Raw genomic sequence first — 16279 nt, forward strand, 5'->3', positions numbered from 1 at the left:
CATCAGTGAGCGTTTGAACCTTATGTAAAAGTTGCATAGGAGTCCCTCAGTTGTCCTCAGTGTGAAAAGATGGATCTCAAAATCATACAGTCATTGTTGGAAAGGGTTCAAATACACAAAAATGCTGGAAAATCAAATAATTTGTGGGACCTGAAGGATTTTTCTGAAGAACAGCAGACAGTTCAGGACAAACAATGGATTCATGAACAACTATCACAAAACAAAAACACAGCTGTGGATCATTAAAGGTAACAACACAGTATTAAGAATCAAGGGGATGTAAACTTTTGAGCAGAGTAATTTCTATAAACTGAACTATTATTTTCTCTTGTAGACTATATGTAAACGTCTTTTATGTGAAATATCTTATTCAGGTCAGTACTAAATAAGCAATAACATGTATTTTGTATGGTCCCTCTTATTTTGGTAAAATAATTAGTCATTTGAGTGATTATAACAGGAGTTTTTGCATAACTTGTGACAAGTTTGTCTGTGAAGCCAGAAAGTGACCAAAATGAAACAAAAACATTTTATATTGTTTTTTATATTGATTTTAATTTTGTTACAACTGAATTGAATTGAATCTTTTTATTGTCATTGTACAAGTACAATGAAATTGGATAATACTGCAGCCCTATGAGCTTCTGTTTTTTTTACATGTATAATTTAGAAACCATTTTAAACAGTCTATTATTATTAACAACACTTCAAAATATTGATTGAAGTATTTGGGTTCAATTAAGTCAAGTTAAGTTAAGTTTGACATCAAAGACAACATAATATGGTGATTATAAAAATTGCCCTCATGAATGTAAAAAAAGCCCCTAGAAATCCATTCTAGTTAGGAAATATTGACCTTTAATGGAAAAGTTTGTTTCTGACCATGCATTCTATGTATGAAAAAATGAAAAACATTAGTTAATTTTAGGCTTTACAAAGCTCAGATTTCAAACCCAACACTGGGTACGGTGTAGTAACGTAAGTCTCTAGTAAACCACATGGTTTTGAAACATGTTATGCAAGTTTAAAACCGTCAGACATTCACTCTCCAATGTACCTTGGAGGCCTCTTCTCTATAAACGCAGCCATGCCCTCTTGTCTGTCCCGTGTAGGAATAAGCTGAGAAACCACAAACATTTAACAGTCAAACCAAGCACGTAAAATACTGCAACAAAATAAAACAGTGCAGATTTAAACCACATGGTTTATGTATAACACTCACCCTGGCGTAACACATTCCCTCAATAGCCATTCCTGAAGAGATGTCCACCTCAACGCCTCGATTCATGGCTACTTTAGCCATTCGCACGGCAATCGGAGCCTGACAAGGTAGGAAAACAAAAATCTGGTAAAACACATTTTCATTTTTTATTTTGTGCACAAAAAGTTTTTTGTAGCTTCATAGCGTTACGGTTTAACCACTGATGTCAAATGGACTACTTTAATGATGTTCTTACTACCTTTCTGGGCCTTGAATGTGGTAGTCACGCTGCTGTCTATGCAGGGTCAGAAAGCTTTCGGATTTCATCGAAAATATCTTAATTTGCGTTTAGAAGATGAACTAAGGTCTTGCAGGTTTGTAACAACACAACGGTGAGTAATTAATGACAGAATTTTTAGGTGAGCTAACCCTGTAATGTGTCCTTGCTGAATAAAAGTATTACTTTCTGCCTATAAAACAGGCTTCGGCTTGTTATCTTACACTACAACTGTAAAATCTGTACTGTACTGAATCCATCTAAGGCACACACTCACATAATCATGACACAGTTAAGTCAGGTAGACAGAAGTGCTGACAAAAGTTATTGTGGCGTGACGTGTCTGAATGACGCTCTCACACTGACCTAAATAGGCTAACTTCATTTTTATCTAATTGAATGACTTGTCAATCACAGGGAAACCAGAAAAGCAGGATGTTCTCATTGCCACGAGACACTTAGTTCAATGCAAAAGATTCCAGTTCCACAAATCCACATGCCAAGTCATATAATGGCGTTGATTTGACATATTTTCTGGTTCGCTTCAAAAGCAATAAATACAGTGCCTTGCGAAAGTTGTTTTTAACATCTTCGCAAAACTTAAATGATTCAATTGCATAAGTATTCATACCCTTAATTGGGACAGTTGGGAAATTTAGCTCAGGAGCATTCAAATTGCTTGTAGATTTTACAACACTTTGAGTTATGACAGTTCTGTTTTTGCTTTGACATTGTGGTGTGTGAAGTAGATAGATGTTGAAAAAAAAAGTAATTTAAAGCAGTTTAATGTGAGGGCAGCAACATAAATTGTGAAAGAAAGAAAAATTAAGGGGTATGAATACTTTCGCAAGCACTGTAACAAAGTCATGCACTTACATGTATGTCTCTTTTTTTGTACCATTAAATTGTTTATGGCATTGTCACGAGAGAGTTTAGTTCAGTACAGAAGATTCCAGTTCCACAAATCCGCACGCCAAGTCATATAATGACAATGATTTGACATATTTTCAGGTTCGCTTCAAAAGCAATAAATACAGTGCCTTGCGAAAGTATTCATACCCCCTTTTTTTTGTTTTTGTTTACGTTTTGTTGTTTGCTGCCTGATGTAAAACTGCTTTAAATTACTTTTTTCTCCACATCAATCTACCCTTCATACACACATGACAAAGCAAAAACATGTTTTTAACATCTTTGCAAAACTGAAATGATTCAATTGCATAAGTATTCATACCCTTAATTGGGACAGTTGGGAAATTTAGCTCAGGAGCATTCATATTGCTTGTAGATGCTACTACACTTTGAGTGAAGTTAACCTGTAGCAAACACTGAATGAATATGATTTGGAATAGCACACACCTCTCAATAAAAGGTTTAACAGCTAAAAATGCATATCAGAGCAAAAACCAAGCCCTAAGGTCAAAAGAACTGCTTGTAGAGTTTAGAAACCATACTTTTGCAAGGTACAGATCTGTAGAAGAGTTCAGCAATGAATATTTACAGAAGCATGTAGTCTCCGTTACCCTTAATGGAAGAAGTTTGAAACAACCAGGACTCTTCCTAGAGATGGCCAAACTGAGCAAATGAAAAAAAGACTAAAAAAAAAAAAGGCCGAAAAAGACTTGGAGGCTGTAAAAGGTGCTTCAGCTAAGTTCTGAATTATGGGTATGAATACTTATGCAATGTACTTATTTCAGGTTTTTTATTTTTAATACATTTACGAAGTTGTGACAATCTGTTTTTGCTTTGACATTGTGGTGTATGAAGTAGATAGATGTGGAAAAAAGTAATTTAAAGCAGTTTATTGTAAGGGCAGCAACATAAATTGTGAAAAAAAATGAAGGGGTATGAATACTTTCGCAAGGCACTGTAACAAAGTCATGCACTTACATGCATGTCTCTTTTTTTGTACCATTACATTGTTTATGGCATTGTCACGAGACAGTTTAGTTCAGTACAGAAGATTCCAGTTCCACAAATCCACATGCCAAGTCATATAATGACGATGATTTGACCCATTTTCAGGTTAGCTCCAAAGGCAATGAATAACAAGGTCACGCACTCGATTATGTACGTGTCTCTTGTACCATTACGAAGTTGTTTGTGGTGTTAATTGTGTGCTGTGGACACTAGTGGGCCTGAGGGAAGACTGTAATAGCACATTTGAGCCAGGTCTGTCTTGAGGCCGTACATATTCATGGCCAGCCTGTCGTCTCGAGTCATGATGGGAGACGCTCACTGTGACAATACAGTGTCACATGACGCAAATGAGATTAAGGCACAAGTACACAATGAAATGCCTGTGGCTACAGCTGAACTAGTATGCGAACAATTTCATAACCACAGAAACGTATAAACATGAATGTACAAGTAAACATACATGAATAAAAACCGTATCTATGAGCTACACTTGTTAAATAATTAAAATCCCTACAAAAATTACCTCACACACCAATACAGGGTTTTTTGCTGTGTTGAGCTTTCCTTCTACTCTAACGAGTCCCTTAGCTCCTGCCACTGGAAAAACAGGCCCACAGCATGAGGCTGCTACCAGCACACTTTACTTTTGGGACGGTACTCTACAGGTGATGAGAAGTGCCCGGTTTCCTTCAAACATGATGCTTGGAATTGGGGTCCACAGACCACAGAATCTTGTTTCTCACAGTATGAAGGTCCTTTAGATGCTTTTTTACAAACTCAGCATGCGTTTTTATGCGTCTTCACTGAGAAGAGGATTGAGTCTTGCCACACCGCCCAACTAGAGTGACCATCAGGTTCTTGTTTAGCACTCTAACCGAAGCCCTTCTCTATCAGTTGCTCAGTTTGGTCAGGAGGCCAGCTCTAGGTAGAGTACTGGTTGTTTCAAACTTCTTCCATTAAGGGTAACAGAGACTACATGCTTCTGTGAACCTTCAATGCAGCAGAATTTTTTCTGAACTCTTCTCTAGACGTGTGGCTTGATGCAATCCTGTTTTTAAGCTCTACAAGCAGTTTTTTTTTACCTTAGGGCTTGGTTTTTGCTCTAATATTAATTTTCAGCTGTTAGACCTTTTATTAAGACATGCGTCTTTCCAAATGATAACCATTCAAATGAATTTGCCACAGGTTAACTTCACTTGAAGTTTAGTAACATCTACAAGCAATATGAATGCTCCTGAGCTAAATTTCAACTGTCCCAGATAAGGGTATGAATACTTATGCAATCATTTCCATTTTTTATTTTTAATAAATTTGCAAAGATATTAAAAACTCGCTTTGCCATTATGGTGTATGAAGTGTAGATGGATGTGGGAAAACATAATTTAAAGCATTAACATAAGGCAGCAACATAACAAAATGTAAATAAATAAATAAAAAAGGGTATGAATACTTTCGCAAGGCACTGTACGCTCTCGACAATCTGAGATGTCCGAGTAGCCTTTGAAACCCACTTCACAGGACACTATCAGAGTTGTGGAAAATACTTTTTCTAAATGCTTTTAAATTTGTGTTTTGGATGTTCTGTGCTTATGAGAAGACGAAATGTTCTATGCTCATGAAAAGACAAAGTGTACACTATGTAACAGAATCTGTTTAGTAAAATGTGTGTGTGTATATGCGAACTCTCTCTGAGAAACCTTTGTTTACAGGCACGTAGGAGAAAAGAAGCCCTGCAAAAGTAGTAGCAATTTGAAGGTCACTTTAGACTAGACTTTTGGTCACTCTAAGAAGAAGAATGGGATGGGGCTGTATTTTCTTTTCTGTCCAGGAACGGTTGGTGAACACGTCCTGATTGGAGGAGGAAGCTGAAAGATGTCAGAAGGAGGGGCCTGCAGAATCAAGAATATAAATGCATATTTTAGCTTTGTGAGACATTCCTGGACTGCCCAGAATGTCAGATTTGATATTGGCTGTTCTGGAATCCTGAGCTCAGCACTCTTTGACTTTACTATTAAATTGGCTTTAAACTTTAACGCGGACTCGAACTGTTTTATTTAAAGGGCGGATAAACGGACTGGGGGGAAGTAGGTATTCTTAGAATACCGGCAACTTCCAACAATTGTACCCATAATTTTGGAGTGTGCGCACAACAGAAGAGAGTATAATTCAGTGAGACAGTAGCAGAGGCGAAAAAGTGTCTAAGACTGAGAGAAGAAGTAAATGTGGATGGAAATGTCCTGCAGACTCACCTGAGGCAGAATCTCTCTTGCGAGACTTAGAGCCTCTTTGTGGGCCGCGTCTCCCGTCGGGTTCTGTGGCACGGAGCAGTTTACCAGCCCCAACTCTAAGGCCCGTTCACCCCCCACACGCCGGCCTGTAAAAATCAGCTCCTTTGCGATGGCAAAGCCGACCGTTCGGGGCAATCTTTGACTGCCTCCTGATACACAAACAATGAAATTATGGTTTAGTTATGGTGGCTGTAAAAAGTATTCAGATCCAGATTTATCAATTGTTTCATTTTACACATATTACATATTTGGACAAAATATTTAATATGCTTTTTTTATTGTGTTAAAGGAGTAGTTCACTTTCAGAACAAAAATTTACAGATAATGTACTCACCCCCTTGTCATCCAAGATGTTCATGTCTTTCTTTCTTCAGGCGTAAGAAAATTACATTTTTTTTAAGGAAAACATTTCAGGATTTCTCTCCATATAATGGACTTCTATGGTGCCCCCAAGTTTGAACTTCCAAAATGCAGCTTCAAATGGCTCTAAACGATCACAGCCAAGGAAAGAATCTAGCAAAACAAGTGATTCTTTTCTAAAATTACAGTTTATATACTTTTTAACCTCAAATGCTCATCTTGTCTAGCTCTGTGTGTACTGTGTACAGATTAAAAAGTATATAAATTGTAAATGTTTTTAGAAAATAACCGTTAATAACCGTTTTCGCTAGATAAGACCCTTCTTCCTCGGCTGGGATCATTTAGAGCCCTTTGAAGCTGCATTTAAACTGCATTTTGAAAGTTCGAACTCGGGGGCACCATAGAAGTCCATTATATGGAGAAAAATCCTGAAATATTTTCCCCAAAAAACATAATTTCTTTACGACTAAAGAAAGAAAGACATGAACATCTTAGATGACAAGGGGGTGAGTACATTATTTGTAAATTTTTGTTCTGAAAGTGAACTACTCCTTTAAGCCACCCTAGATCTATATGACTTTCTTCTTTCAGATGAATACACTCGGAGTGACATTAAAAAATGTCCTGACTCTTCCAAGCCTTATAATGGCAGTGAATGGCTGTTGAGATTTTGAAGCCCAAAAAACTGCATCCATCCATCATAAAAGTACTCCACATGGCTCCTGGGGATTAATAAAGGCCTTCTGAAGTGAACAGATGCATTTGTGTAACAAAAACATTCTTATTTAAAATTTATAAACTGTAATCTCTAGTTTCCGCTAACTGTTGTTTTGCTCTCTCTACTGCGCTTTCCCTCTACTTCCGCGTTCGCCAATGTCCTACGTCATCTGCTGGAACGCAACACTCTCATGAATGCGTGCACGACAGTTAGCGGAAACTAGAGTCTATACAGTTTATAAAGTTTTAAATAAGGACATTTTTCTTACACAAATGCATCGATTCACTTCAGAAGGCATTTATTAACCTCCATGTGGAGCACTTTTTATGATGAATGGATGCACTTTATTGGGCTTCAAAATATCAACAGCTATTCACTATCATTATAAAGCTTAGAAGAGCCAGGACATTTTTTAATGTCACTCCGAGTGTATTCATCTGAAAGAAGAAAGTCATATTCACCTAGGATGGTTTGAGGGTGAGTAAATCATTGGGTAATTTTCATTTTTGGGTGAACTATCCCTTTAAATATATTTTCCTGTTGAAATAAGCTAAGTATGTCTGTCCTGTTATGTCTGCTAACTTCCTGTTAGTCTGTCTCTCTTTTGTAATTGGACTGCCATCTAGCTGTCTGTTTGTCTTATTATTTCAGTCGCTCTATCTACTTATTTATTTTTCTCACCAGCCCCTGGGAGTAATCCTCGCGTAGTCTCAATCAGGCCCATCTGCGCTGAATGTGCTGCAAAACACACACACACACACACACACACACACACACACACACACACACACACACGCAATCACAGAAAAAGGTCAGTTGAAGGACCCAGTCTCCGCATGCCGTGACCGCAGAGATTCCCCACTCCATGACGTGCCAAACAGAATGACTACAAATCACGCAAACCCACACCCGCAGTTGCGATACCTGTCGCGATCTAGCCCCAGAAGGTCAAAACAGCCACTCACCTGCAGTGCGAAGGTCACACGCCAGTGCCAATTCCAAACCGCCCCCGAGAGCAAAGCCGTCCACTGCTGCGATAGTTGGCATGGGCAGCGCAGCTGGCACATAATGGACACACACACAGATCAGACAGGTCATAGATCACATTAATGGGAAAAGGCTTCAAACAGCTGGACCTCTCAACACTCTGCTGAATGTGTTCAGTGCTGACACATTATATAAAGTGAGGACATGTTGAAAAACTGGGATTCAAAAGGTAATTGGAAACCTGGAAAAAAAATAGAAAAGTTAACTGGAAAGTAAAAAAAAAAAAAAAAAATAGACATGTATAGTGATGAAAGCCAAAATATTAAACATCATGGTTGAATATTTACTGAGTAATCAACTATTTTGTAGAGGGGGGTCAAAATGGCCATTTTCAGATTCAGAGTCAAATTACAGGGGGTTAAAAATGACTTTAGAAAGACAACATCAACATCATAATGTTATTTTTACACAGGTAGGTCTGTCAGTAAAAACCTGTTGACTTTAGCCATCTTTGCTGAATTATGTGCCAGTGATGACTATTCAAAAAGTTTTCAAGTTTTCTCCAATGTTTGCATGCCTGTACCTTAAGTAATAATGCCTTTTATATAATGGGTCTTCTGTCAAGACAACTGCAATGAACAAACCTGTTTGAGTGCCATAAATATTCTTTTTCCAATGTTTGTGTGTCTATAACTCAAGAAGTATTAAAGATATCGCAATATGATTTTAGATCCTGGATGTTAATAAACTTTTCTTTTGAATCTTAAATTCTCAAGGCCTTACATCGTTTAATCTCAGAGGTATTGGGGATCTCAATGAGGCTCCATGTTCAGATTGTTAAATATTACTAATTTCCAGTGGTTGAAAACCAAATTTGGTCACTTTGTATAGTTATTTTATAATAACAATGTCCGAAAAAGAAATAACATTGAAATTACAATTGTATTTTGTTGATTAAGGGGAAACATTCTAATTTCAACAATATTTATTCTTCAGACATTGTTCTTTAAATATAATATATTTATCAGCTGAATACAAAGTGACCAACATTTGGTTTTCAACCACTGAAAATGGGTAGTATTCAACAATCTGGAGATGGAGCCTCATTAAGATTCCTAGATCTCTGGGATTAAATGATGTAGGGCCTTAAAAATTAAGATTCCAAAAGAAAAGATCATTAACAACTAGAATCAAAAATCATATTGCGATATCTTTAAATCTTCTTGAGTTATAGGCATGCAAACCTTTGAAAAACAATATTTATTGCAGGTATGTTCAATGCAGTTGTCTTGACAGATAGAAATAAGATACAACTCTAGTTTCAACATTATTTGTTCTTCAGACATTTCTCTTTAAAAGAGAAGTGAAACGGACCCTCATTTGATCACTGAAAATGTGTGCATTTGAACAATTTACTTTTGGAGCCATATTTAAATTTTAATATCTCTGGAACTGAATCTCATAGGGCCAATATCTAAAAGGGCTTTAAGTTATCTTTCATACTTTGAGTTACAGGCATGCAAACTTTGGAGAAAAAAAAATCAAAAAGTGCTGTTTCTCCATTTTTTAATGGTCATCACTGGCACATAATGCAACAAGGATTGCTAAAGTCAAGAGATTTTACTAACAGACCTACCAATCTCTTGACTCTGAATCTCAGGTGAAAATGACCATTTTGACCCCCCTCTACAAAAGAGTTGATTACTCATAAATATTCATCCATGACATTTAAATATTTTGGCTTTCATCACTATACATGTCTATCTTTCTTTAGAAAAAATAATCAAAATCAAGCAAAATCTGAAATTTGAGCCAGGGAACTCAGGTTGAGTTGACGCGGAATGACCCATATGTATTTTTATTTTATTTCAGTTTAAGTATATTGCAATTGTTTTCTGTACTAATTAATTTAAAAAAAAAAAACTGTGTTCTGCTTAATATATTTTAAAATGTAATTTACTCCTGTGATGCAAAGCTGAATTTTCAGCATCATTACTCTAGTCTTCTGTGTCACATGATCCTTCAGAAATTATATCATTATCAATGATGATGAAGTTTGTCAAATAGCTCCCAACAAAACAATCTGTGTAAAAATTGAGCAATAATTTACTTGTCTTCCTGTCATGTTGTAGAAAGGGTCCAAATGATGTAACTTCCTCAGTTATATTACGGAATGTTATGTTTTTTGTAATGGGAGAAAATCTTGCAGTAACTAGATTGCATGCAACTGTGGCACACAGATACATATGTTTTTGGCTATTAAATTAGTATTTAAAATTAGTTTTTATTAAAAGGAAACTGAATAAAATACTTTACATACCACACACTAAGAATTAATCATTTAAAGTTCAACATTTATATTGAAACAGTTATGCTGAAAAATTATATTTTAAATAGTTAGTAGAAAATTGTATAGAGATTATTCTTATATTATTCTTCTTTTTCTTGCTTATAAAACAGTAGCATTTTTCTCAATTTTATTTACCAAACTATTTACCAAACTCAACAATTGAGGTCACAGAGAAAACGTACCTACTGTGAGTTTATTATTATGCATATCCAATCATTCTCACCTCCAGCCATAATCATATCATGCAGCTGGGAAACAATTACCTTTTCAGGGCAACACTATCAGAATTCTGTATCATCACTTTCTGTGCAGGATTATAGCCATTTTGCAATATTCATGAGAAACATCATCCTCGTGTCTCACCGATGTCATTCATTAGTGATCGTAGGCCATGAACAAACAGCTCTGCCTCAGGGTTACTCATCTGAGCCCTCTCCTTAAGATCTGCCCCTGACAACACACAAAAAGCCTAATTATAGCATATGAAAATATCTGCTTCGGCTCTTCTTTATTATACTAATATACATAAGATGACATCTTCATTAAAGTAGACCTATTGTGCCCTGTTTACAATTTGTAATATAAGTCTCAGGTGTGTCCCCAGAATGTGTCTGTGAAGTTTCAGCTCAAAATACCCCACAGATCATTTATTATATCACTTTGAGTGGAAGCTGAAAAACAACGGTTTTTGTGCTTGGCTCTTTAAATGTAAAAGAGCTGCTGCTCCCTGCCCCCTTTTCCAGAATAGGGCTGTGCCTTTACATCTCGCAGCTCAGATACTAAAAATAAAAACCATCTGTTTGGTTTTGATTATCATGTCTATCACACTGAAATCATGCGTTTTACACCATATTAGTATAAACTTCTGATATAGGGTTTTCTGAGTGCACACAGAAAGCAGCTGTTATGCAGCATGTGATTAGTAAACTAAGTTCTCTTTCATGTCTTATTGCACTTAAACTATGTTAAAAACACACAGGAGTTACAAAAAACAGTATGTTATATCTGTGAAGGTAAACAGCTGGAAAAGAAATCGCATGTTTACATTAGATCTGTGTGGCAGCAATACTCTAGTCTCCTCTGAGGCTGGGACTCTAAAGAATGTTCTGTCTTAGTCAGTCATGTTTTCTGGGTTGGCAGATGCACCGGAGACCCGATTATAGCACTCAAACATGGAAAAAGTCAGATTTTCATGATATGTCACCTTTAAAGAAGGCTGTCAGTGTTGTCATTGGTTTTGTGTGATGGATGACTGTACAAACCTGCACAAAAGACTCCGGGTATCAAACTCCTGAAGACCACCACACGAACCGCTGCGTCATGATGCAACGATGACACCAGCTCTCTCATCTACACAGAGGAAGACAGATATTGATGCATAAACGGAGAATGATAAAAACAGTAGATATTGATTTGAGGCAGAATTCTATGAGAGATGCACCCGGTTTATTTTTGTCTTTGTACACTGTTATTTATTTAAGGCCTGACACACTTTTGCAAGACTTTCTTCTGATAAACTGATCAAATGTTAAAAAAAAATAGTTCTTATTCTGCTTTATAGGAACAGAAAGAAGAAAATGGACAGAAATGGAGCATCTGTTACTCAGGTGAAATTAAAGCTGAGTTAAAGCTGACATATCATAAAAATCTCACTTTTCCCATGTTTAAGTGCTATAAACAGGTCCCCAGTGCATTTACCAACACACAAAATGTGAAAAAGGATTACTTTGTTTTAGTAAGCCTTTTTCTGCAAGCATGTGAAAAAACTAGCGTGTGAGATTTCACTCCCTCCGTGGCAAAGATATCGGCACATTTCCAAACACGGCACCGCCATTTAGTTTTCGCAAGTGACAACGGTGTACCAGTTCTAAAGCCATGACAAGCGTTTGAGCAGAACATGCTAACTATTCTGTCGTTGGCTGCACAGATGAGCACAAAACACTATTTACAGTCCCAGACTCTAAGGAGACAAGAGAGCAGTGGATTTATTGATTTATTTACTGTATATTACACTGCTGCCAAACAGAACTAATATAAACATGCACTTTTTTCCCCAGCTGTTTACCTAAAGACATAACTGGCTGTTTTTGTAACTTATGTTTTTAGAATAAACTTTTGTGTATTTGACAGTTTAAGCGCAATAAGACTTGAAAGAAAAACTTAGTTTGGTACTGACATGCCGTGTGACAGCCGCTTTCTGTGCGTGTGCTTCGAATGCGTGCGCTCAGAAAACCTTACATCAAAAGTTTAAACTAATTTGCATAGTTTCAGTTTGATAGACATGATTATCTAAAGCAAACAGATGTTTTTTGGCAAAGTATCTGAGGTACAAAATGCATATTGTTAATTTATTACTGAGCAGAATAAAATCTTTTACATAGAATATGTCTACATATAGTCCACAAGAGAAAATAATAGGTGAATTTATAAAAAAATGACCCCGTTCAAAAGTTCATTCTTAATACTGTGTTGTTACCTGAATAATCCACAGGTGTGTGTTTTTCTGTTTTGTTTAGTGAAAGTTGTTCATGAGTCCCTTGTTTGTCCTGAACAGATAAACTGCCTGGTGTTCTTTAGAAAAATCCTTCAGGTCCCACAAATTCTTTGGTTTTCCAGCATTATTGTGTGTTTGAACCCTTTCCAACAATGACTGCATGATTTTGAGATCCATCTTTTCACACTGAGGGACTCAAATGAAATGTATTACAGATGATTCAAACACTCACTGATGCTCCAGAAGGACAAGCCATGCATTAAAACTTTTTGAATTTGAAGATCAGGGTAAATTTGATTTATTTTGTCTTCTGGGAAACATGTTACTTCATGTATCTTATGTAGCTTCTGAAGGGCAGTACTAAATGTAAAAGTGTGATATTTAGGCAGAAAATTGTACACATCTCCATTCTGTTCAAAAGTTTTGACCCCCACACTGGCTCTTAATTTATCGTTTTTCATTCTGAAGCATCAGTGAGCATTTGAACCTTCTGTAATAGTTGCATATGAGTCCCTCAGTTGTCCTCAGTGTGAAAAGCTGGATCTCAAAATCATACAGTCATTGTTGGAAAAGGTTCAAATACAAACAAATGCTGGAAAAAATTGTGGGACCTGAAGGATTTTACAGAAGAACAGCAGACAGTTTAACTGTTCAGGATAAACCACTCATAAACAACTATCTCTAAACAAAAAACACAGCTGTTGATCATTCAGGTAACAACACAGTATTAAGAAACTTTCGAATGTGGTCTTTTTTGTAAATTCAACTATTATTTTCTCTTGTGGACTATATGTACACATCTTTTATGTAAAATATATTATTCAGGTCAGTACTAAATAAACAATAACACACATTTTGTATGATCCCTCTTTAGTTTTAGTAAAATAATTAACATTTTGCAGATTCTGAAAGGGGGGTGTAAACTTTTGACCTCAACTGTAATAAATGATCTGTGGAGTATTTTGAGCTAAAACTTCAGACACATTCTGGGGACACCTGAGACTTATATTACATCTTGTAAAAAGGGGGATAATATGTCTCCTTTAATATTTAAAAACCATTCCAGCAGTTGGCTGAATGTATTTGTCACAGTCCTGTCTGTTCATCTTGTCTTCCCCTGTCATTTTGTCTTAGTTGGTTTTGCCCTCATCAGCCCTCATCCCCGTCACCTGTGTGTAATTATTAGTCATTTCTGTCACCTGTGTTTAATCTATTATCACCCTTTATAAGTCTGTCTCTGTCCATAGCACTCTGTCGGTCTTTGTATTGTTTAGATGTTTTACGTGTGTGGATGTTCCTGCCTGTTCTACTTGTCACACTTGAAGATTTATATTAAATATCACTTTTGTTTGTTATCTCGTGTCCCATCTCGTCAGTCCAGCACGCAACCCTGACAGTATTACACACATTTATTATTTATTTATATGAATCTGTTATCTCTAAAGATCACAAAATGAATGATTCCTTCTGACGTTTGGTGGGAATTTAGAACATCAGGAGGATTATTAAGAATTGAGGGGCATATTATTAAAACAAAAAGGCATATTAACACATACCATATGTATATAGGAAGTTCATGGACTAGTTCTTCTGCTTCCTGCATTTTGAGTTTGATGCTGTAGGACAGGGGATTTTCTGCACACTCACCTGACCCACAAATACACGTCCCAGAGAGTTCCTTGCCCTTTCACGACACATCAGCACTTCCACTATACCTAAACAGACAAGAGAAAAAAGAGAAACTGAAGCTGTGGCTACAGTTCCGGTTCTCGACTGGAAGCCTGTGACCCAAATATGGGTGGCAGGTCTGTTTTGATGTGGTCACAGACAACACAGAAAAAAATGATGCCACATTCAAATAATGAGCAATTGCACTTTCGGTATGACTCTGGCTAAAGTCTGGGATGTTACATGCCATTCAAAAGTAGTTATAATGTTTATGCTGTGACAGCGAAGTCACTTTCCAACTACGTGACATTCTGTTGCTCAACATTTGACAATTTGAACTTGTTGCAAAATCAAAAAAGGAAATATTCCATCCTTTTGAAATTTCCCTCTTGAATCACGTGGATTCCTACTGAATTATGACCATTAAGTTTCTCAGAAAAGCACTAACTGTGACCAAGCTTTGCAATGTAAACCCTATTCTTAATCTCATTTAAATATTATTATACACTTCAGTTTTATATTATGTTCAATTTTGTTTACTTTGGCACAATAAACAATTCTGCCTCTAGGCTAGTTCGCCACTCAATGTCCAATATAAAATCTGGATCATGAAACCAGTTCTAATTTATGACATTCAGATTTTTTTATTTTTTTTTATTTTTTTTGTCATTATCAGAATGATATAATCTTGAATATAAAGTTTCTAATCTGATCTGAGACCAAACTTTTATTGTGTAAACTAAACTACCTTTCATGGGTCCTTATAAAATAGTTCACAAGTGTAAGAAATAATGGATGAAAGGTGATTAAGTAGCACACCAGTGTCAATGCATTGTGTATCACACTGACATGCTGATTTATGATACACTCTAGTATAAAAAAAAAAAAAAGACATGACCTCTCCTTGGCCACTGTTCCATTAAATATTGTTTGACACATGCTTTACTTTCCAAAATTAAAAGCAGATTTAAAAAAAAAAAAACTACCATACCATAAATACTTTCCTCTTGTAATAATTGTGATACATATTATTTAACTTATAAATGCATAAATTATAAATATATAAATTAACTTTTCAAATATAAATATATGACTGTATGTATGTATACATTCCCTCTAATAATTTTTCAAGACTTTCCCATAATTTAAATTCCATAACATTCCAATTTCCGGTGTGAATAATCCATGCACCTTGCACTATGTAAAACCTGAACTCCAAAATAAAACCATTTACAAAGGTTTGGGAAGTTACGTTAACTGCCCAAATATACCTGTAAGGTGTAGTCAGGTGTTCTATACGCGTTTGCAGGCAGGTACAGTAGTCTATCATGTGATTTAGTTGCTGCACTTACCTTTGTCTTCACCATCAAGCCTTTTCAGCCGTACTTCAGCTCGATCAGAAACTGGCCCATCAGAGCACCAAGAGCGGGTCTGGGTAAAACTAACCCGGGGGAAAAGACGCTTGATCGGCCCTGCAAACACACTGCGCGCTGCCATCACCTCCACACTGGACTGAATGAGAATCCGCCCAGTCCTCAAGACAGCTCTGCGCAACACACTCATGATAAATATAACCGTTAAGGTCTTTTCGCAGGTTGTATTGTAAGACTGATCTTGTTGGCTTTTGACCAACTCTGAAACCGTGTAACCCGGAATTAAACCGGAGCTGTTGCCGTTAATAATAAGCCTTGTGGGAGATTAACGTTTTACGAAACGCCATACACACTCACAGTTAAACGTTTGCACTTGTAACTTTTTTTTTTTTACCTCAGTAGTTCCTCAAACAAACTTACACATTTCATTCGCTTACAGAGAAACAGTCCGTTTTTTTATATGTGTAACGCTACATTAATGTTTAACGTTCGCGTATGTATCATATTACACACCTCAACGTTTTCTAGGAACTCGACAACTCGTACAAATAAAACCGCTTGACTACGCCACTGCAACGCGGAATTCTGACGTAGCCACCTAGCTGACCAATCAAAAACCTCCTTTACGCGTACGACGCGACGCGTC

General features: G+C 36.6%; 1 protein-coding gene across 1 annotated transcript; it reads right to left on the minus strand.

Moving 5' to 3' along the window:
• Nucleotides 1-567: 567 nt before the first annotated feature.
• echdc2 (enoyl CoA hydratase domain containing 2) lies at nt 568-15997 on the minus strand. Its single transcript, XM_073816806.1, has 9 exons — nt 15613-15997; nt 14240-14307; nt 11361-11448; nt 10462-10548; nt 7727-7819; nt 7443-7499; nt 5645-5832; nt 1223-1321; nt 568-1119 (listed from the first exon to the last, which is right to left on the minus strand). The coding sequence occupies exons 1-9, from the start codon at nt 15821-15823 to the stop codon at nt 1042-1044; spliced, it is 969 nt and encodes a 322-aa protein (XP_073672907.1). The 5' UTR covers nt 15824-15997; the 3' UTR covers nt 568-1041.
• Between the last annotated feature and the right edge of the window lie 282 nt (nt 15998-16279).

The sequence above is a fragment of the Garra rufa genome, chromosome 13, assembly GCF_049309525.1.
Source record: "Garra rufa chromosome 13, GarRuf1.0, whole genome shotgun sequence".
Taxonomy (NCBI): Eukaryota; Metazoa; Chordata; class Actinopteri; order Cypriniformes; family Cyprinidae; genus Garra; species Garra rufa.